General features: G+C 42.1%; 1 protein-coding gene and 1 long non-coding RNA gene across 2 annotated transcripts; both read left to right on the forward strand.

The window, feature by feature from the left end:
* Positions 1-1,905: 1,905 nt before the first annotated feature.
* Polr3k (RNA polymerase III subunit K) lies at positions 1,906-8,260 on the forward strand. The gene is made up of 3 exons (XM_005074571.4): positions 1,906-2,116; positions 3,706-3,793; positions 7,066-8,260. The coding sequence occupies exons 1-3, from the start codon at positions 2,006-2,008 to the stop codon at positions 7,191-7,193; spliced, it is 327 nt and encodes a 108-aa protein (XP_005074628.1). The 5' UTR covers positions 1,906-2,005; the 3' UTR covers positions 7,194-8,260.
* Positions 8,261-10,449: 2,189 nt separating this feature from the next.
* Positions 10,450-13,568, forward strand: LOC121134513. The gene is made up of 2 exons (XR_005871598.1): positions 10,450-11,491; positions 13,050-13,568. It is a non-coding gene; the product is annotated as an uncharacterized LOC121134513 (long non-coding RNA).
* The last annotated feature ends 10,288 nt before the right edge of the window (positions 13,569-23,856 follow it).

Here is a 23,856-nt window from a genome sequence, read left to right on the forward strand (position 1 = left end):
AAAAATTAATAAATTAGTTGTAAAAATTTGACATTTATTGTATATATTTAAGACTAACAATGTATTTCATACATACCTAATTGCCATGATTGTGCCATATCAGAAACACTGACAAACATTTATGTCTTTACAATGTCAGCATTTATTTAATAACAGTAAATTCACAAGATATAGCAGTTTCATTGAAAGCATCTGCACAATATTCCTGCTTTCCTTGGTAATCTTGGCTGATACGAAGTTTTTTCTTATTTTTAAGAACTTATTAATTCTCAAATCATACATTATAAGACACAGTAAATATATCTTGGTTAGGTTTCTATTGCTGTGATAAAACATGAACAAAAACAACTTGGAGAAGGTTTGTGTGGCTTACGGATCACAATCCATTGTTTATTGAAGCCAATGCATACTAACCACAGTTCCCCTACCTCCTCTCTTCCTGCTCCTACCTCCCATCCACACTCCTTCATTCAGAAAGGGGAGAGCTTCCCATGGGAGTCAACAAAGCATGACATATCAAGTTGAGGCAGGACCAAGCTCCTCTCCCAGCAACAAGGCTGGGAGAGGCATGCCAGCATCGGGAACAGGTTCCAAAAGGCCAGCTCATGCACCAGGGACAAATCGTGGTCCCACTGCTAGGGGGGGCTTCACAAACAGGCCAAGCTAAACAACTGTTATCCACATACAGAGGGCCTAAGTCAGTCCCATGCAGGCTTCCTAGCAGTCGGTCTAGAGTCAATGAGCTCCCACAATCTCAGGTTAGCTGTCTCTGTGGGTTCCCCCGTTATGATCTTGACCCCTCTTACTGGTACAATCCCTCCTCTCCTTCCAACTGAACTCCCGGAGCTTGGCCCAGTGCTTGACTGTGGATCTCTGCATCTGCTTCCATCAGTTACTGGATGAATACTCTCTGATGATAATTAGGGCAATCACCAATATGATTTCAGGAGAAGGCCAAGAACAAGTGCTCTTAAGCTGAACCATTCAGCCCCATCGTAGTGCTTTCCAGATTCAGGCATGACCATCGGCTTAGTGGTGGCACCGCCCACAATCAGCTGGGTCCTCTTCTATCAACTTGCATTCAAGAAAATGCCCCATTGAGTTACCTACTTGTTAATCTGATAGATATTTTCCCAATTGGTATTCCTCTTCCCAGTTAACTAACTTGTTAAAGGTAACAAAAAAAACAAAACAAAAACAAAAAACCCCACAGGACTCACCCCACCCACTCCCCGTGTAGTTATAGAATGCTTGCAGAGGATTAAGGAGGTAAGTCATTTAAAAGAGGGAGAAGGCAGGGCTGGGAAATGTAAAGGAGTTTATAGGAATGAGATTTAAAAAAAAAAAACAGACGGAGGTCTGTGGAGAGGAGCTGCTGGTATTGTATCTCAGAGTTGGTCTGTAGAGTTGAATCTAGCTGTATAAGAGAAACGGCAGAACTGGGACCAGGTGAAGAAATGGTCAGATTGGAGGGATGGTAAGTACAGATAGACGGGTATCCATACTTTAGGCAGACAACAGCTGAGAGGTAGTATCAACACTAGGGACTGAACTAAAGTCCCTGGGACATTAGGGTTAGTCACTGCCTGTCGGTCCCGGCTCAGAAGATTGCAAAGCAGCCGGTCCTGCACCACTGTTTCGAGACCCTCCTGGAACACGCCCACAGCTCGGAGTGCAGTAATGTCTTCTCATCACCCGGTACCTCCCTCCAACCCTTAGTCCCGGGTACTTCAGGCCTGCCAGCTGCCAGCCCTGTCTATCCTGCCTTTTTAGCTTGTGTTTCAGGCAGGGAGAGCCGTGCGCACGCGCAGGCGCCATACGGAAAGCTGGGAGGGCAAACAGTGCGCTATTGGCGGGTTGGGGAAGGACTCTCTGCGTTGACCAATGGGATGTGAGAGCTGCTCGCCGCAGTTCCTTCTGGGAACGTGTCAATGTCCGCTTCGATTGGGCGCCTGCGGCCGGGGAAGCTTTAGTTTGTAAGAACCAACACGTTGAAGCTGCAGCAATGTTGCTTTTCTGTCCGAGCTGCGGAAACGGACTGATTGTGGAGGAGGGACAGCGTTGCCATCGCTTCGCCTGCAACACTTGCCCCTACGTGCATAATATCACACGCAAGGTGAGTTCTAGAGGCGAGTATCTCCTCCGCTGTCCACGCGGGCGGTAGTTTTTTTGCTCTAGCTACGGAGGTACCTTAAGTTCAGCAGTTGGTAATCCAGCGGCTTCGCTCCGGCCAAATCGAAGCCACTCTTTTGGTCACTCCAGAGATTTCGACCTCTGGCTCTCTGCTGCCGGTTTTGTGACACTCAAAAAGGTTGCAAGAATTTTCGTTTTATCTCTAGGCTGAACCACGCCTTTAAAACCTACAATCCCCGCTTGGGCTCCCGTCGGATTATCACCTTCTCTGATCTCAAATCTTAATGTTCTTTTTGTAGCTTTTCTTGCTTCTAGACCCTATTGCTATTCTGGAGGACCTTACGCGCAGTACTGTTAGGTCCTTCACGTTCCTTTCGCCGAGTCTTTTTTTCCGAACGACCCATTTGGCGTTCTCTGTCTCTGTCTCTCTCTGTCTCTGTCTCTTTCTCTCTGACTCGCTCTCTCTCTGTCTCTGTCTCTCTGCGTATGACTATGTATATCTGTTTCTCTCTTCCTTTTCCTTACCTCTCTCCCTCTCCTCTTTTAAAATAATGACTACCATATTTAAATTCCAGCCCTTTTGACTGTTGGTACATGCCTATAATTCCATCACTTGGAGAGGCTGCGGCAGGAGATTAAGTTCAAGGCTCACCTGTGCTGAATAGCATACATAGACACACACGCACACATATGAAAATTAAGTAAACAAAGAAACCAAAACCCAGCTCTTCCAGTTTATTCTCATTCCTTTTCTTTTTCCCAGGATTCATTGTCTTCTAATATGTGTCATTGTTGCTGCTTTGTGTGTGTATGGTGGTTGTGTTGGAACCCAGAGAGCTGCTTTTTCAGCTCTTGGTGTTATGCCTACCTTTCATTTCTTGTTCCTCCTTACTTCGGTGTCCTGAGTTCTGTGATTTCAGATGTGCATCACCAGGCCTTGGTGACACCTCAATTTTTAATGTTTGCACTTTAGAGGTATATGGTAGGAGTTTGGAGTCTGGATATGTGATAAGATTGAATGGTGACATAATTTTTGAAATTTGAAGGATGACTAAAGAAACAAAAATGTGTTCTGGGGAATGCTGGGATACCCAGATAAATGGTGCTATTAGGCTTTTGTCTGCCTTTCATTTTGGATTATTAGGTGTCTTAGGGGTGTGAGAGAAGAGCAGGGCTTAACTCAGCTGTCTTTTCTTCCTGCACTGTCTGGTGTTTCCTCCAGTTTCTAGGGGTCTCTGACATTGAAACTCACAAAACCCCTACATTTTAATGGCTCTTGCCGATCTTTGAAGAAGATAAACTTTGTATCTACCTACTGAGTAGAGGAATTGCTGGAGGGAAGTTATGGTTTGGTGACCCACTCTTTTTTTGTTTGTTTGTTTTTTTTATGAGACAGGGTTTCTCTGTATTGTTTTGGAGGGTATCGGTCCAGCCTGGCCTCGAACTCACAGAGATCCGCCTGCCTCTGCCTCCCGAGTGCTGGGATTAAAGGCGTGCGCCACCACCGCCCGGCTGGTGACCCACTCTTAAAACTATATAATTACTTGAAATCTGGTGGCTTGTTTTTGTTAGGTAACAAACCGAAAGTATCCAAAGCTGAAAGAAGTGGATGATGTACTAGGTGGAGCAGCTGCCTGGGAGAATGTGGACTCCACTGCAGGTGAGAATTTACCCATTGCAGATCCAGTGACTCAACCCTATTTATTATTACTTATTATTATACTTAATAATTGTATTATTATTTATTATAATGCTACCCTGTATATTGTTAGGACCAGTAAGATGGCTCAGCAGGTGAAAGCACTTGTTGCCAAACCTGTTAACATGAATTTGATCCTTGGAGCCCAGATAGTATAAGGAGACAACTGATTCATGAAAAGTTGTTTTCCAACCCCTCCCCCCCAGTAGGTATAAAAGAATTTAAGAAAATATAAACAGTAAAGTAATGACAAATAACTTGTGTTTGCCAATATAGGAAATATTTTGATGTTGTAGTCATACTATAGTCATTCTTTAAACTCTAAGCAAGGCATTAAGACCTTTTTGTTTGTTTAATTTTGTGTTTTGAGACAGGGTTTCTCTGTGTAGCCCTGGGTGTCCTGGAACACTCTGTAGACCCTGCTGGCCTCGAATTCAGAGATCTACCTGTCTGCCTGCCGTGTGCTAGGTTTAAAGGCATGTGCACCATTGCCTGGCCATATTAAAAATTTCTTTAAACAGATTTTTTTCAAGGATTAAATATACTGAAAGGAAAATCACCTTTTCCTTTTACCTGCTTTGTTGTTTCATTTAGATTATCCAGGACAGATATGGACAAGTATAATTAAAAATCTGGTACATATTCTCTTCTTGAAACAAATTTGGGCTTTATCACAAAAAAAAGTTTCAATGTTGATTTAAACTTAAATATTGATGGTTGTTGAGAGGAGGAGAGAGATATGTAAAAGGACAGTTGTTCATGCTTTAGTGGGTGCAGGCTTCTCAAGAGAATTCTGTTGTATGTATTTTCAAATACCAACATTGTAAAAATGATTAGCTCTAGTCTTTTTTTTTTTAATATTTATTAAATTAGGGGCTGGAGAGATGGATCAGCGTATAAGAGTGCTAGCTGCTCTTCCCGAGGACCCTGGTTCAGTTCTGAGCACCCACGTGGCAGCTCACGACTGTCTCTAAGTCCAGTTCCACAGGATCCAATACTCTCACATAGACATATGTGCAGGCAAAACGCCAATGGACATAAAATAAATAAATAACTATTTAAAATATTTATTAAATTAAAAATAATTAAAAAGCCGATCTTATTTTGCATACCAACCCCAGTTCCCTCTCCATCCTGTCCTCTCATTCCCCACCCACTATCTCCCCATCCCACCCCCTATCTCAAAATAAAATAAAATAAAAGCCTCTACTCCGTTTTCTACCTTCAAGGTTTTTGTTTATTTTTGAGATAGAATCTTGCTGTGTAGCCCAGGCTGGCCTTGTAGCAAGCCTCTTGCCTCCGTTTCTTCTTTTCCTAGATGTTTTTAAAATTTAAATTAGAAAAAATCTTGTCTTATATATCAATTCCTGTTCCCTCTCCCTCCCATTGTCCCATGACCCCCATCATGACACCATGACCCATTCCCTTTCTGCTCCCCAGGGAGGGTAAGGCCTTCCATGGGGGATCATCAAAGTCTGTCACATCATTTGTGACAGGGCCTAGGCCCTCCCCCATGTTTCTAGGCTGAGAGAGTATCCCTTTGTGGGGAATGGACTCCCAAAGTCTGTTCGTACACTAGGGATAAATACTGTTCCACTACCAGAGGCCCCACGGATTGCTTAGGCCTCCGAACTGACACCCACTTTCAGGGGGCCTGGTTCTGTCCTATGCTGGTTTCCCAGCTGTCAGTTTGGGGACTATGAGCTCCCCCTTGTTCAGGTCAGCTATTTTCGAGGGTTTTCTCAACCTGATCTTGACCCCTTTGCTCATCACTCCTCCCTCTCTACAACTGGATTCCAGGAGTTTGGCTCAGTGCTTAGCTGTGGGTCTCTGCTTGTGCTTCCATCAGCTACTGGATAAAGGCTCTAGGATGGCATATAAGGTAGTCATCAATCTCATAAGGAAAGGGCATTTAAGATAGCCTCTCTACTTAGATTTTTTTTTTTTTTTGAGACAGGGTTTCTCTGTATTGCTTTGGAGCCTATCCTGGAACTAGCTCTGTAGACCAGGCTAGCTTTGAACTCACAGAGATCCACCTGCCTCTGCCTCCCATTTGCTGGGATTAAAGGCATGCACCACCAAACCCCTGGCTATTGTTTAGATTCTTAGTTGGGCTTAGTTGGGGTCATCCTTATAGTTTTCTGGGCATTTCCCTAGTGTTAGATTTCTCTTTAAGCCTATAATGGCTCTCTCTATTAAGGTATCTCTTTTCTTGCTCTCCTCTATTCTTCCGGTGACTCAATCTTCCTGCTCCCTCATGTCCTCCTCCCCCCTCCTCTTCTCCCTTTCTCTATCTCCTAGGCCCCCTCCCCCATGCTTTCAATTTTCTCAGGAGATCTTGTCCCTTTCCCCTTCTCCAGGGAACACTGTATGTCTCTCTTAGGGTCCTCCTTATTTCCCAGCTTCTCTGGATGTGTGGATTGTAGGCTGGTAATCCTTTGCTCTATATCTAATATCCATATATGAGTGAATACATACCATGTTTGTCTTTTTGTGACTGGGTAACCTCATTCAGGATGGTTTCTTCTAGTTCCATCCATTTGCCGTCGAATTTCAAGATTCCATTGTTCTTTTTTTTTCACTGAGTAGTATTCCATTGTGTAAATATACCACATTTTCTTTATCCATTTTTCAGTTGAGGGGCATCTAGATTGTTTCCAGGTTCTGGTTATTACAAATAGTACTGCTGTGAACATAGTTGAACAGATGTCCTTGTTGTATGTGAAAGGTTCAGGCATTATGCTGGCCTACCCTGTTACCTGGCAGGATGCACTCAGGCAACACTCTAGCCAGCACAGAGTTCTGTGAGAACCATGCAGGTGCAAAGGACCCCTTTAAAGGACTGACCCCTGCCCACTTACGCTCTTTTACTTACTCTTCTCTTACTCTCATCATCTCATCCTCTCTTTTTACTCGTCTTCCTCTCTTACTTTTCTCTCCTCTCTCTCAGCTCTGCACGGGTTGGTTACCCCTCACCCCCCCTTGTGTCTCGTTACTGGGTAAACCTAGACATTTTAACAACAGTATATATGTGCATCCTTTGGGTATATGCTTAAGAGTGGAAATGCTGGATCCTGTGGTAGACTGATTCCCATTAGTATTGCTGTGGATAGGATGTTTCTATCGGCAAATTCAGCACTGGCAAGGAAATTGGAATGAGCATGAAGATGAGATGTTTGCCCACACTTAACAGTATTTGTGTAATGTGAATGACTTGTTTTTCTCTCTGTCAGAGCCATGTCCAAAATGTGAACATCCCCGTGCCTACTTCATGCAGCTTCAGACCCGTTCTGCAGATGAGCCAATGACCACCTTCTACAAGTGCTGCAATGCTCAATGTGGACATCGCTGGAGAGACTAAGGGCAGGACTTACCTATCTGCAAGCATGAATTTTGTGTGCTGAGGGTCTTTGCTGTATGATAAGAAGCTGACTCTACTGTGGTGGAGGACCAGGGTGAAACAGGCCATCTGCAAGTCAGTAGATAAAAGTCCTTAATACATAGGGACCTCAGGTCCTTGGGAAATACACATGAGGATATTCACTTGGCTTCAGGTCCTGTTCATTCATCCTTTGTGTTTAGTAGGTTGGTCCTTACTACCATTAGTTCTAGAAACTTGGTTTATAGGCAAAGATAATATTCAACCTCCTATTCTTCCTGCCTCTGTCTCACGAGTATTAGCACGTGAACCTGGTGGGGGAAGTCCTTTTGTGTGTATGTTATCTTATTGATTGATAAATAAAGCACTGTTGGCCAATAGGAAAGCAAGATAGGTGAGACTAGGAGTCAAGGAGGATTCTGGGAAATGTAGTCAAGAGTAGAGAGTCGCCATGTGATCCTGGGAGGAGAGGGCACAAGTCCAGCATTCTTGGAAAGATGAGTACTTATGAAAATATATATTAGTAATTATGGGTTAATAATTAAGTCAGAACTAGCCATTAAGAAACCATAGAAAATGGCCAACAGCTTCATAATTAATATAGTGTCCTGGGTGTTCATTTAGGACTGATGTGGCTCAGGGACCAGGCTGGCAGAAAGAATGCACAGTACATTAACCATGTTCGTTTTATGCAGTGCTGGGGATTGAACTCTGTGCCTCATGCATGCTAGACAAGTACTCTGCCAACTGAGCTATATCTCCAGCCATTTAATTCTTAAAATAATTTCTATCTATTTCTCTCTAGAGAAATTATAAAAATATATCCATAAAGTCATTGAAAAGCACTTCCAGATTCAGGACTGACACAACTAAACAAACTGCTCTGTGATTTGGATTTTCTGGATGATGTTGATAGGAATTTAAAAGTAACCAAAAATCTTTATATTTCCAGCTAGGGGGAATGATCCACAATAAAGCCTATGCCTAACATGTACAAATGTCTGTATTTGAACCCCATTTAAAAATCTATTAAAACTTCAGTAAATTTAGAAAAGCTACATATTTATTGATAATGCTAGTGAAATTACTCTGTATAATGGACATATTTTTCTGTGTTGGAAGCGCTGGTCCCTTCCATGCAGCAGGAAAGTTGTAGATATGATAAAGAGTGCAGATAGTAAGGAGATCTAAAATAACAATGTCCTTCTATGAACACAGCAGATCTGACATTTTCAAAGTCCCTTACGTGGAGATATGGGTGAGTAATTCATAAAAGCTGACTTTGAAATCTTTGATCTGTGGTTGTTTTCAAGCCTTTGGAACTTCACTGATTATCTCCTTTCACATTGAATTTTTGTCAGTGATGCTAGGATTCTGGACTATGCTACAGAAAAGAATTTCAGGACAGCTAGGTATGAAGTAAGTCAAGTGTCTTAATGATAGCCATGTTTATGATTTGGGTGACTTTTTAACATGATTGTTTGGTCCACCCCTCCTATTTTGTATTTATTAAATGAGATCATAGGATAACTTCATGGTTAACAAGAGACAAGGGTTCAAGCAGTTCTTGGTTTTTTGAGGCAGGGTTTCTCTGTATTGTTTTGGAGGCTGGCTGTCCTGGAACTTGCTCTGTAGACTAGGCTGGCCTCGAACTCACAGAGATCCACCTGCCTCTGCCTCCCGAGTGCTGGGATTAAAGGCATGCACCACCAATGCCCGGCTTCAAGCAGTTCTTAATGTACCAGGTTACAAGGGGTTAAGACATAACATTTGACTGTCGAAAGAAACCTTACTATCTCTGTGAGTTTTAGGTTTAAAACTGGGAAAAGTCAAACTCAAGGTCATCTGGTTAGTGTGGTTTATCAGTGGTAACATTCTCAATTGAAATTTCTATATAGAATAACTATTGATCGTGTAGGCAACCTCCATTGCTTTGGAATTCACAAGTTGAACTTTTCACAGCCAGATTTAATTTGTCCTGTTTTTTTTTTTTTTTTTTTTGGTTTTTGCTTTTTTTTTTTTTTTTTTTGGTTTTTGCTTTTTACAAGATAGGGTTTCTCTGTATTGTTTTGGAGGCTGTCGGTCCAGCCCAGCCTCAAACTCACCGAGATCTGCCTGCCTCTGCCTCCCGAGTGCTGGGACTAAAGGCGTGCACCACCACCGCCCGCTTGACCTGTTTTAAAAATACATATTATTTCACATGTATGTAGTCAGGGGTGGTGATAGATACATGTCACACATTCATGTGACGGTCAGAAGGCAACTTTGTGGAGTTGATTACCACTGTATGGCTTTATGTTGATTCTTATCCACTTATTTTCCCAGCCCTCCCCTGACTTTTTATCTTATCATAAGTCGTGGCTACGTAATGAGCTTTTGTGTCAAAAATCAAAATTAAACAAGGATTTTTGTCTTAAATCAAATTATTACCAAAGAAAGGATATTGGAAGCAGAAAAGAAAGAAAGACCTTTTGTAGGGAAAAGGGGCCAGTCAAAGAAACACACCCTGAGCAGAGCCAAAGAAACACACTTTGGCCCTGCAACCAGAACCAAAGAAATGTACCCTGACCCTGAAATCAGTGCCAAAGGAACACACTTTGTCCCTGGAATCTGAGTGTCAGTGAAAGAAATGCTTCCCAGCTCTAAAATTGGAGCCAAAAGGCTAAAAAGGACCAAAGAAAGAAACACTTTGGCCCTGAAACCAGAGCCAAATCTGATCTTAATCCTGTGCAGAAAAGTAACCAATCCTCGAGCAGAGCTCTAGCCAATCTGAGCTCAGCACTTAAATCCGGACCAATCCCTACCCTGGAAAAACTTCCCTGTCCCCAAGAATCTCTATATAAACCCTGTGTATGTTCGGCTTGGCTGGTCCAGCTGCCTTCCAATAAACCCCTTTGGATGAGCTTTGGGTGAAGATCTTTTGCAGTGGCAACTGAGCAGAGGCGACCCTGGGCAGAGCAGAGCAAGCAGGGCTGTAACACTTGCCCGGGAAACCTTCCCTTGGCAGAGTGGAGTTGTTACACTTGTTACACTCTGTTCCCTGCTCTCCGCTCTCTGCTCTCCAGGAGCAGAGCTGAACTGTAGCAACTTGAGAAACCTCCTGCCAAGCAAAACTGCTATAAACATGTCCAGCTGGAAGACCCTGTCCTTCTGGAGTGGAGCTGATACACCTGGGAAGCCTTTCTCTGAGGCAAGGCTGTAAGCTGCTAAATTTACTGCAACCTGTGGTGGTCCTTGGCTCCTGAGCTCCAGGATACCTTTCCACCTGACCTGTGTAACACTCAGTATTCTGTGACTCCCGAGTGCCAGAATATCTGACCCACTCCTGTTCCATCCTGTCCCGACCCATCCCGAAACGCTTACACCTTTATCATACAAGGATCCATAATAAAGACTACCAGTAGATTTAATAGAAGAAAAACTTTGAACAATAAGTCAGTGAGCTGGCACACTGACTGAAAACAAGCTGGAAAACCACAAAAGTAAGAATAATAAAAAACAACATGGAGGCTGAAGAAATGGTTCAGTGGGCAATAGCAGCATACTACTCTTGCATAGGACCTGGATTCAGCTTGTAGCACCCACAGGAAATCTTGCAACTATATATATCTCCACTTTAAAGGAATCCAGTCCCCTTTTCTGACTTCAGAGGCCTGGGCACATAAATACATTCAAGCAAAACACACATAAAGAGATATCTTTTTTAAGGAAATCTGTGCAAAATACACAGAAAACATCTTTTTTTAAAAATCTGGGCATAGTGTTGCTGCCTAGTTAGAGTGAGAAGGAAATTATGACACATCTACACTGTCGGGGACCATAGGAGTGGCTCTATTCCATCTTGACATAAGGTCAGAAAGTTCAAGCCCACTATTGGTCTTTCAAGGTTAAACAACAGAATGTTTGGCCTAAGGTGTGGCAATTGTGTGTTTTGCCTTGACAACAGGATATCTGGCCTAGAAGTAGCTAATGGATGTCTTACCCTAACAACAGGATATTTGGTTTAGGGTTTGGTTACTTGGTGTTTTGGGTGTTAAGGAGGTGATTACATTTGTTTGTTCTTTGTTACCATGGCAGGGAAGTCTTTTGCTTTCCCCTCTTTTGATTTGGGTATATAAGGGCTTTGAGTAATAAACTTGGGGCTGATCCTAGTATTCACTGGGTGCCCTCCTGACTCTTATCACTTGTCTATTTCTTTCCTTAATTCATATTCCTCCTGACAAGCCAGCAGGACCGGACACTACACATCACTGGCAGCACCCCCAGAGACCTCTACTCAGGTAGAACTAGGATAAAAGTGGATAAAGTGCTTGTTGCAAAATCATGAGAACCTGAGTTCATGTAATTGGCATGTAAAGGCTCAGGGTTAAGATTAGTGTTAGGGTTTAGGAGTTAGGGTCAGGGTTGGGGGGTTAGGCTTAGGTTATGGCTAGTGGTGCTAGGCTTAGGGGGTTTGGGTTAGTGGTGTTAGGATTAGTTTAGGGTTTTAGCGTTAGGATTATTAGGTTTGGGTTTAGGGTTAGGGTAACTTGATTAGATTTAGACTTAGTGTTAGGGTCAGTGGTATGGTTAGGGTAACTCATGGTTAGGGTTGGGTTAGGGGTTTAGGGTTGGAGTTAGGGTTAGAGAGTTAGTATTGTAGCTGACTTTGCTTTCTGAATCCTCAGGCAAGCTTTAATAAGTCATAAATAATGTACCATTAAACAATATGTTTTCTTTCAATAAGCATTAGGTTATTTAATTGTTCTGGGAATGAGTTACATCCACAATGGCAGGAAACGAATAAACCGGTTTTGGCATACGGGCTTTCTATAGGTCCCTCAAGGCATTTCAGTGGCAATACAATAGTTCTTAAATATTTGTTTTTCTTCTGTTTCATATCAGGTGGCTTTCCTGACATGAGACAGATTTTTGATTGACCCGTCCTGTGGGGACAGTCAATGTAAGACCTAGAAGAAAATGGGAGGCAAGGGGTACAAAGAAACGGAGGCAAGACAATATTCTGATCAAGCCAACAACCTTTATTCATTTCAAAGGGGTTTATATAGGGCCGTAGGTGGGGAGTGAGGAAGGGAGGGAGTGGGGGTGTTGACTGTAGCTGCGAGGAAGCTGGTGGGGCAAAAAGGTCAGTGGGAAGAGTAGGCCATCCTGTGTTGCCTGGTAACCTAACTGCAGGTTTCAATTCTATCTTTCACAATCGATCCTCTATTGTCAAGCCTATCATCTGAAGGACTTGGTAATTTTCACTAGGCTTAATCTTTAACTGACGGATAAGCCGTGAGCCTGTTTCTCGGAACTTGCTTCATATCTTAAGAGGTGGTATTTCTATAGTGTGGCCTGAAGTCACATCCTCTCTATGAGGAGGATGTGATAATGCTAGGGCTGGATTATGGCGGAGATCCCTGACATTTGATTTTTCTTTAACAAGCATGCTTGGATTTAGATAAGGAGAGAGCCACACTTCAACTCCAAAATCAGCCTTAATCTTTAATTGGACTGGGACTATAAAAGAGCCATTTGCATTATGTCTGTAGAGAAAATCGAACTCTAAAGGAAATGGGATGATAACCCCCCCAAAAAAATAGATTGCATAGCGCTTTATTAACTTTGAATTTGGGCTGGAGGGATAGCTCAGCCGTTAAAGGCTAGGCTCACAACCAAAATTAACCTTGAATTTTCTGAATGCTAATAAGAAAGGAACAACAGCTGCTGAGAGACATTGGATAATAGAAAAAAACTACAGAATTAAATCAGCTGATATACTTTAAAAATGTCTTGACCTCCGAATGGAAACCAGGAAATGATGTTGGGGAAGACATTTTACTTTTGTTTCCACAGGTGAAGAAAAGCTATGGATACCATCAAAATTTGATTTGGACAAGACACCTCTTAATTAGAGAGAGATAGTTCATCAAGCAGCATGACATTTAATCTAAACTAATCTGTAAAACTAGCCAATGTTTTTCATTTGATCAGATATAACTTGCCAAAGGAGAACCTCCCCAAAAATTTAGGGTTGGGGAAGGGTTTTATTTTTGTCTGGAATCAGGAGACCACTGGACAATTGAGACATCTGAAGAAATTGGTATATCATATTTCCAACAGAATAAAATTTCATAAATCTTCCCAAATGTTTCTCTGCAGCTGTTGTTCCTTTCTCATTAGCATTCAGAAAATTGAAAGTTAATACAGAACTATGCAATTTGTTTCTGTGCTTCTTTATCATCTCTATTTATTTAGTATATCCTTTACAGTTTGATTTGATCTTTGTATAACTGCCTGCCCTGTAGGATTGTGTGGTATACCTCTAATATGCTTTTATATTATAATAAACAAAAACCTGTTTCATTTTCTGGAGCATTGTCTGTCTTTATTTGTACAGGTATACCCATGCTCCCATGTCTTCTAGCAAATGTGTAAATACTAAATCAGCCTTTTCCATATCAAAGCAGTTGATCATTGAAAACCTGAATAGGTGTCAATGGGATGATGTACATTTTAATTTTCCAAATTCTACAAAATGGAACACATTTTGTGCCAGATATTGGGGTCAACCTTCAAGCTGAATATCAGAAAAGCAAAGCAGCTGACCACTAGCTTCTTATCTCTACCTCAGACTGAATGGACTGATCCTGTCTCCACAAGCTCTCTTCAAGTGAGAGAATGAATGCCTGATACTGACTCCTTGGCTCCTGTCTTTTATACCCCTCTAATGCTGGGATTAAAGGTGTGAGCTATAATTCTCTTTTAGACTGGTTCAATCTTGTGTAGATTTGGGTGGCCTTGGACTCACAAAGAACTGTCTACTCTTAATCCTGAGTCCTAAGATTAAAGGTGTATACCACCATCTACTAGTTTGTGGCTGCTGGAATTAAAGGTGTGTATCACCACTACCTGATCTCTATAGCTTGAGGTTGATTTTGCTTCTCTGAATCCTCAGCCAAGCTTTAATAAATCATAATAATATATCACTACAACAGGGCCTAGCTATGATTCCAAGCACCCAAAAGACAGCTCACAACTCTGTGACTTTACTCATGGAAGATATGATACCATCTTCTGGTCTCCTCTGATACCTGACTTGGATTTGTTATACACAGTGGTAAGATTTATATACCTAAATTATTTTAAATTCTTTTTAAAAACAGCATATACACAAAGAAAACCTTATTAACAGTCGGGAATCACAAATATCTGACTTTTCACCATTTGCATATCTGGTGCCATAGGAGGCCAGAAGAGGCATCAGATCTCCTGGCCCGGGAATTACAGGTCCCAGAGTTATGAGCTATCTGAAGGGTATCAGGAAGCAAACCCAGATACCCAACAGGAGCAGTACTACTGAGCACTCTCCTGTGGATACATATTATTTATGATTTATTAAAGTTTGCCTGAGGATTCAGAAAGCAAAGTCAGTCACAAGCCATAGGAGCCAGGCACACATTTAATCCCAGGACTCGGGATTAAGAAGTAGATAGATCTTTGTTAGTTCAGGCCACACTGACTACATAAAATTGATGCAGTGCTAAGAAAAACAGCTCACACAAAGATGATTTCAGCACTTGGTATCACATGTCTTTAATCCAATCATTACAGAGGTATAAAAGATAGGAGCAGGGTCTTCAGTAGATTCAGTCTCAGGATTCTCTCCAGCCACACCAAGGAGAGGCAGCAGTCAGAGGCTTGCTGGAGAGCTTGTGGATCAGCCCTTTCAGCCTGAAGTAGAGGTAAGAGCTAGTGGCCAGCTGCTTTGCTTTTTCTGATCTTCACCTTGAAGCTTTAACCCCAATATCTGTCTCTGAGTCTTTTATTTATTGTGTTACACTCTCCAGCTCCCAAATATGTCATTATAATGCAGAAGATGAATATGTAGAAGATTAATATGTAGAAACTTAAGAGTCTAATCACATCACAATCAAGTTCAAAAGGAGAGTAAGCACATTTTCTTTCTTCTTTTTTTGTTTTCTTCACTCTTAGACAACTCAGGGCTCAGCCTATGGTATAATGATACCCAGAGTGGGCTCATTATTCTATATCAACCAAAAATCAAGATAGATGTGCACACTTGTCAACCTAATCTCCATAATATCTCATTCAAACACTTTCCAAGTGATTTTAAGTTGTATCTAGTTGACAGTTAAAATTAATCATCAAATTCCAAAATGTGTAAATTAGCAGAGAATCAGAAACATCCCTATCAAACAAGGTGCTACATCCATGTTCCCCAAGGTCTCATATTAATCATAATGGAGAACACATTCAACTTCTTAAATCCCACAATCTGAAAATTTCCAATACTTCCGGCCGTTGGTGGCGCACGCCTTCAATCCCAGCACTTGGGAGGCAGAGGCAGGTGGATCTCTGTGAGTTCGAGGCCAGCCTGGTCTACCAAGCAAGTTCCAGGACAGCCTCCAAAACAATACAGAGAAACCCTGTCTTGAAAAAAACCAAAAAATAATTTTTCCAATACTTAAAAAGTCTACACTCTCCTAACAGTATACTATGTAGAAATAAAAAAACGAGTAACATCCCACTGTTTTCAAAAAGGGAAGAAGAGGAGCATAGCGAATAATCACATTTAAGGAAACCAAAACTTAATAGCTTCCTGTTTCACGCTGTGCAATTTGAGACATTTAATAATATTCTGGGCTCTCAGGGACTTGGAATGCTCCATGTTTCAGGCTCTGTCATCCTCAGCATGCACAGCTTCCCTACCATCTCAGCTTTACTCCACACCTGCAGCTCTTCTTGGTCATCTTATGGTCCTAAAATCTACCACATCTCCACATGTCCACTGCAACCACTGTTCTCTCAGAGCCCATCTGAAAATGCTTCAAATCTGTTACAAGGTCATCAGCTCTCCATGAGTCCTTCAATCTTGGACTGGCAGTCTAAACATCAGGCAGAAGAATTCCAGCAAATTCCCAAATAGTGAAAGAGGATAATGAAACAACTACAATGTTCACAAAGAATTAGGATGTGTTTTCCTGTATTATAAACTGGTGAGGAAACAGTGAAGCCATACTATTGATAAATGCTAAAATTATTTGTTTCTGTACCATAATTTATCAGAGCATGAAACTTTTGGTGGGGCCCACCCAACACCCTATAATGGATTAGCTGAAGTAGTCAGCTCACATTTCACCCAATGTGGGATAAATGACAAGGTTGCTCCTTGGCCTCCAATTGGAAAGACAGGCAAATGAGACACTTCTTAAATTCTATTTGTTTTTTGATATGCCTGTTTTAATAACTTTGCTTCCAATAACTTGTACTGCCGGAAGCTCCGGCAGGTAGAGTGGGGAAAGAGCTGGTCTAGCCAGTCTCTTGGGGGGGAGCGCTGAGTGGATGGCGAGTGTTGGCGACTCAGACCCTCCCCCCTACTAGTTGGGGAGGGGGTACACATGAGTCGGGAGACTTGTCAAAGCAGGATCTTGATTTATTCCAACAGGCAGGAACTTATATAGGGCTGAGGTAGGGGATGAGAATCATAGGATGGGGTAAGGTGAGGAGTAAGGGCCAATAATATTATACCAAGCTGGCAGGTAGCTAGGCAGGGGGCAGTCTTACATCAGGTCTAGGCAGAGGGCAGTCTTACATCAGGTCTGGCTGAGTCACCCCCATGTGGAGGTTACAGGACAGAGAGGGGTTGCTAAACTTTAGCCAGACTGAGCCTCACATCGAGCTTTTTTTAGGCCCAACATTGTACAGGGTAAACTTTTATTTTTCCCATTTTTTTTCAGTTAATCAGAAGCCTTACTGTAATGAGCATAGTAAAAAAAAAAGCCACTTAGACATGTAAAAAATAGCTTACTCAGGAACCATGCTGGCTTCCCAGCTGTTGGTCTGGGATCCAAGAGCTCCCCCTTGTTTAGATCAGCCGTACCCTGCTGGCTTTGCCAGCCATTCTTTGCCCATTTGCTCATCACTCCACTCTCTGTCACTGGGCTCCAGGGGTTCAGTTCAGTGTTTAGCTGTGGGTGTTTACCTCTGCTTTCATCAGTCACTGGATGAAGGTTCTAGGATGGCACATAAGGTAAACGTCAAGTTCATTATCAGGAATGGGCATTTAGGGTAGTCTCTCCACTATTGCTTAGCTTGCCCATTGGTGTCATCCTTGTAGATCACTGGAGGTCTCACTGGTGCCAGATATCTCTTCAAACCTATGACTCCCTCTATTATGGTATTTCTCATCCTGTTCTCCCCCTATTTTACCCCCAACTCAACCTTCCTGTTCCCCCATGACCTACTCTCTCCTCCTCTTCTCCCCCTCTCTTCTTCCCAGCTCCCCCCTCCCCCGCCGTGTTCCCAATCTGTTCAGGAGATCTTGCCTCATTTCTCTTCTCTGGGGTACCATGCGTATCTCTCTTAGGTTCTTTCCTGTTTCCCAGACTCTCTGTCAGGAATTGAAGACTGGCACTATCCTGATCCATGTCTAAAATCCATATATGAGTGAGTACATAGTAGGTTTGTCTTTTTGTGACTGGTTACCTCACTCAAGATGGTTTCTTCTAGTGCCATCCATTTGCCTGCAAATTTCAAGATTCCATTGTTTTTTTCTGTTGAGTAGTACTCCATTGTGTAATGTACCATATTTTCTCTATCCACTCTTCAGTTGAGGGGCATCTAGGTAGCTTCCAGGTTCTGGCTATTACAAATAATGCTGCTATGAACATAGTGGGACAGATGTCCTTGTATGAATTTGCATCTTTTGGATATACGTCTAAGAGTGGAATTGCTGGGTCTTGTGGTAGATTGATTCCCATTTTCCTGAGGAATCTCCATACTGATTTCCAAAGTGGGTGTATGAGTTGGCACTCTCACTAGCAGTGGAGAAGTGTTCCCGTTTCCACATCCTCCCCAGCATAAATTGTCATTGGTGTTTTTGATTTTAGCCATTCTGACAGGAGTAAGACAGTATCTCAAGAGTTGTTTTGATTTGCATTTCCCTGATGGCTGAGGATGTTGAGCATTTTCTCAAGTGTCTTTCGGCCATTTTAGACTCCACTATTGAGAATTCTCTATTTAGTTCTGTACCCCACTTTTTAATTGGATCCTTTGGTGTTTTGGAGAATAGCTTCTTGAGTTCTTTGTAAATTTTGGAGATCAGCCCTCTGTCAGATATGGAGTTAGTGAATATCTTTTCCCATTCTGTGGGCTGCCTTTTTGTCTTGTTGACTGTGTCCTTTGCCTTATAGAAGCTTCTTAATTTCAGGAGGTCCCATTTGTTAATTGTCGATCTCAGTGTCTGTGCTACTGGTGTTATGTTCAGGAAGTGATCTCCTGTACCAATTCTTTGAAGAGTATCTCCCACTTTATTTTGTGGTCCATAAAATGCAAAAAGGCAAAAGTGCAGAGAGCGCTGCTTTCAGTGGTGGCTCAGGAAAAAGCAGCTTCCTGCACAACTAGGCAACCTGTGTAAACAAGGAGGAAACAAACAGTGCGAATTCCAGTCAGCACTTTCACCAAAAACAGGCTGCATAAAAAAAGGAAACATTCCATATCTAAAAATACATTTTCTGTCCTACAGTAATTTCAGAACCTAGGGAGTGGACCTAGTAATTTTTTGTTTGAGGCTGAGAGACGGGGCAGTTGTCTCGTAACTCTGGCAGTTGCAGAGCCTTTTCCCACAGTAGAGGTGAGTGTAACACTAAATCCCTTCCAGGCTGTGTTAGATAATTAACTGGTTAGTTACCTGTTATTCACATAAAATCCAGGAGTGAAGGTAAACAGTTAGTAAACTGAGCTTGGATCTTGCATCAAAAGCTGGTAAATTGTAAATAAAGCATTAATGACTATTTTGAGTCAGAGCAGGGAAATGCTGTTTCCAGTGAGGGTTGGTAGAAGGAGCATAAGTCGCTAGCAATCTCTTGAAGGACTATGACATAACAAGGTCAGACATCTGCAACTCTGCTCTGTGAAAGTTCCTCCTGTGATCTCTCCACAAGGACATTCCATCTAGCCAATTTGGTGAGTTGGGCTATTGATAGACAACAGGCTTCAAAGTTTCTCACTGTAAAATAGGACAAAGACTGGACTATGAGAGCTTGTCAGAATAATATAGTATATAGAGAAGTCATCTTCCTGACCATCAGGCCCATAAGATGGAATATATACATGAGATAAACACACAAACAATAGGAAAACACCCATAGCTGTTATTAAGGAAGGAATGCAGTTCTTAAGGAAGAAATGAAGTGGCATATGAGAGAAATACAGACAAGGAACAACCAAGCGATTATTTACAGTCAGTAACCTCACAGCCTTTCCACGTAGGGTTCCCCATCAGAAAGTCATTCATCTGATGGGTTGATATTTTAACACTAGTTATCATCTGGTGTATACTCACAGCCTTTGACAATCTCCCTCATGAACACTGATGTAAAAATACTCAATAAAATACCAGTAAACCAAATCCAATAACACATTGAAAAAAATCATCTACCATGATCAAGTAGGCTTCATCCCAGAGACACAGGGATGGTTCAACACATAGAAATTTGTCCATGTAATTCACCATATAAACAAACTAAAAAAAAACCATGATCATCTTGTTAGATGCTGAAATAGGCCTTTCAGACATGTAAAAACAGCTTAGCAATGAGCCACACTACCCTAAGGCCATACCTAATAACCAGAACCCAGTGATATCACTCACTCCAGATAACCGGACACAGTCCTAGAGCCCTATGATGCCCACTGGACAGCATATAACAGAGACCAAGAGCAATGCTCTGCTCTGTACATGTGGAAAGACATCACCGTGATCAGCCCTGTGGCTAGAGCATTTTCCCAGGATCCTGAGATCAGGCCTCCATTTCAGTTTCCTGAGACTGAACAAGCAGTTTCTGAAGAATGGCCCCAATAGTAAGGAGGAGGCCTGGTACATGCAGTACTAGGCCAGCCCTGAGCCAGCCTCCACAGCAACTCAAGGACAGGGTCTGGGACTTGTCCAGGACTGCCCCAAAATGAAAAACTGTAGCCCTGACCAGCTCCTGAATAGCCCCAGAGAATTAAAACTAATATGATTGCCACTTGCTTAGGCCAATCATATCTAAGATGACCTAACTTCCTTAGACACTCCCCTCTGTAAGGCTTAAAAGAAGCCCCCACCTCCTTCCCAGAGTCGTTGCCATCTTGCCTTTGTATAGGGGGGTCAGCCCCAGCATCCTGGTATAATTTAAAAAAAGACTCTTTGCTCTTGCATTGGATCTGGTCTCTTGGTGGTCTTTGGGGATCTGGACTCAGGACACAACAACCTGAGCTACAGGAGACATTGATCTAAATCAGTGCTTCTCAACCATTCTAATGCTGTGACTTTTTGCTGCTACTTCATAACGATAATTTTGCTACAGATATGAATCATAATATAAATATCTGTGTTTTCCGAAGGTCTTAGGCCAGTCCTGCAATAGGGTCATTTGATCTCCCAAAGGAATCTGTGACAGAATGTGAACCACTGCTCTAAACTGATATAAACAAATAAATAGCACTTATGAAGAAAATGGAATGAAATTCTTAAACAAGAAACACTGGAAAATAGAAATAGAGATTAGAGCAGTAATGCATTTAAAGAAAATGAAAATTTAAAAATGATACTAATAATTGATTTTTAAAGTGATAAAAATAGTTGGAAGAACACTGAGCTATACTGACTTTGAAACAGGGTAGTCACACTTCCCTGGTAGAGAGAATGCAATTAATAAGACATTGTATGACTTTGTCCCATGCAAAATGTTAGCTACTGAGTGCTATAAACTGACACATATTTCCAGCCAGTGGTCTGTGTCTCAAACCTCTGATCTGACTTAACTGTGTCAACCAGGATTGCATATATCTGCATAAGACAGTTCCAGAATTGGAAACTGAATACTCAGTAGTTCAAGCTACCATCCCTGAATTGTACACCTAGTAATCCTTTCTGTCTTCATTCACATGGAAGGAATTAATACAGCTCAGAAATTACACAGAAAGTCACTCACCCTGCCCTATCAGGTCCTTCTTTATGATGGAGACCCCTGCAGCTCACCCCCTTAACCTTCAGTCTCTGATCTAGCTACTGTCTAGTCTGTTTCCCCCTGCAGTGTACCCAGTACATTGATCTTCCTCTTCTGGTCTGAATGGCTAAGCCATGCTCCACACACAAATCCTTTTCCTATTACCGCAATGAACAGTCCACTATGTGACTCAAACTGGTAATTTTAGAACTCTGTGGTGCTGCAGACCTCTAATCTAAGAATTTAGGGTGGCTAGTCAGGAGGATATAGCAAGTGCAATACCCTGTGGGGATATATAGTATAGGAGGACTTTGACTCAAAACTGCTTTTCAAAAAGACTGGAGATGCAGCTGTTATATCATCAATTCTATTACCACCAATTCTGCTCTTCCACATCACTGTTTAGCAGTGGAATGCTACTCTACACAGGAAATACTGATTACAAATTAACTCCAGGCGGATCCTAAACCTAAGTGTTAAATGTTAAAACTGCAGAACTTCTGGAAGATACCAGAGAGACCAGGGCTCTCCGAGTTTGGCAAATTTGCCTTTCATAGAGACAATACAAGTACTACAGGCGCAGGGATTTCGGTGCTGTCAACAACAAGAGTATTTCTAAACACAGTCCAGATCCCAGTGTTGTGTGCAGATGCAGCCTGTAGTGTGAGGTTATTCAGAGGCTGCTTTCCTGGCCCAGGTTGTTGCAAGGACCACTCAGGACCACACAGAACCAGTAGAACCATGCTTAAGTCTGTGTGTAACCATTGGCTCCCACCGAACCAGGGGAGGACCCACCACACCAGCTCCAGAGGCTCCGAGGCTCCACCAGGCGCTCAACCCTGTCTGGGGACAGCAGCCCCTTGCTCACCAAGGCCAGCCACTCCTCCCTATCGGTAGAGAGCCCGTGCTCACTCACCATGGTGCGCTGCCTAACTGACCGCACTCTCTCCATAAGGCACAACGCACCGGAAAACTTCTGACTTTCATAGGAAACAAGCTGAGTCAGAAGCCTGGCTCCCATAAGTACCTTCCCAAATGACTGGCGGGTCTGCTAAAGGTTCTGATTGGATAGTGAGGCCTGAGTGACAGGACTGGTGAGCTGAGGCATAAAGCACAGTAGTTCCTAGCCCTGGCTTCCAATCTAAGGACAGATCTATCCCAGGCTGGCTGGAGATTTGTGCAATACTCAACAGCAATTCTCTTGTTGATGCAAACCAATGGGTTCAGTTTTAAAAGGAAGCATACAAATTCAATTTTGCACAAGAGGAACACAGGGTAACTTAAGGACATTATAAACAAAGTCCACAGTGGCCTTGGGACTGATAACCACAGCCTCATGTGTAGAAAAACGTGGGTTATCAGGATATGAAGCCATTCCTCCCCCCAAAGACCCTGACCCCAGACTTTATAAGTTCTACTAAGCAATTTCCCAGTTTTAGAGAAAGAGCTCTGTTTCTTTCTCAATATATCAGGGACTTAGAGAAATCTTCCAAGGCCTATGCACATTGCCAAACTCAAAGGTGCCTAGTCTCAAGTATCTTCTAGAAGTTCTGCACTTTGAATTTGACATTTAGATGTAAGATTTATTTGGAGTTAATTTTGTAGAGGTTGTAAATGGCATCTCATATACTGTGTAGCACTACACTACTAAGCAGTGATGTAGAAGAGTAGAATTGGTGATATAAAAGATCTACCAATTATTAGGAGATACACACACACGCAAAGTAGAATCTAGCTAAGGGAGGGCTGCCTTTAAAATAGCCCAAAGATAAGTAGTATGTTAATCAGGGCTGTTAGAGATTAGGATGCTAGGATTTAAATGTTCAATCACCTTTTATGCATACTGATATTGGTCACATATCTGGAACAAAAACAGGTAATGGAATGCTCATCCATGGAGAAGATAGAGACCCTTTGTGTAAAGATCTCTCTTTAGTAAGGTAGGGAATCATATTTTTAGGAGGAATTTTTAGTTGTGTTGTACTGGAGGTTATACACATCAATTCGATGATGTTTTGTTTTGTATTTGCTGTTTCTTTGATTTGCAACATATGCCCATTAAAAACCAAAAGCATGGTTACAGTAGTGATGCCATGTATTATATGAAAACTGTCTTGTGTTTTCTCTGAGGCTTAGTTTAACAGATTGTACCTAGGAAATAGTAATTTATTTCATTAACTTATACGCAGTTTCTATTCAGCTGTCTTTTAGTTAATTCTTGTTGCTCAGCACTATCTTAAGACAAACAGTTGGCACCTTCCTATGATCAGCTGTGCCTGCTTACAAAGAATGGCCACCACCAGGTTTGCTAACTATTCCATCATAGAAGGAGATATTCCCTCCTGCGTATACAGCCAATATCCCAACCAACTATATGCAACTCAGCCATCATGACATGTGACCTTGTGGTTTGGAGGATTGTAGGGGCCATTTTTATTTGAACCATCACAGATCCAAACTCCTGTATCTGCTCAACAATGTTCAGTAAGTTCAATGAACTCATTGCATCTCCAGGGTGGACTTATTGAAATTGTATTTGCATTGTCATAACCTTGTCACCCTCTACTGGGGAGAAAATCCTCACAACAGATCACAAATATATTTGTTAATGTTCCTATGTCTCATGGAATTAGAAAAAAGAACCAGTA

Source organism: Mesocricetus auratus, unplaced genomic scaffold (assembly GCF_017639785.1).
Source record: "Mesocricetus auratus isolate SY011 unplaced genomic scaffold, BCM_Maur_2.0 Super-Scaffold_100028, whole genome shotgun sequence".
In the NCBI taxonomy this organism is placed as follows: Eukaryota; Metazoa; Chordata; class Mammalia; order Rodentia; family Cricetidae; genus Mesocricetus; species Mesocricetus auratus.

Bases quoted from the DNA above. Each gene is read 5' to 3' on its own strand.
- Polr3k (XM_005074571.4), top strand. From the start codon at position 2,006: ATGTTGCTTTTCTGTCCGAGCTGCGGAAACGGACTGATTGTGGAGGAG. The intron at 2,117-3,705 runs GTGAGTTCTAGA...TGTTTTTGTTAG, and splicing joins TGCATAATATCACACGCAAG to GTAACAAACCGAAAGTATCC. The intron at 3,794-7,065 runs GTGAGAATTTAC...TCTCTCTGTCAG, and splicing joins GAATGTGGACTCCACTGCAG to AGCCATGTCCAAAATGTGAA.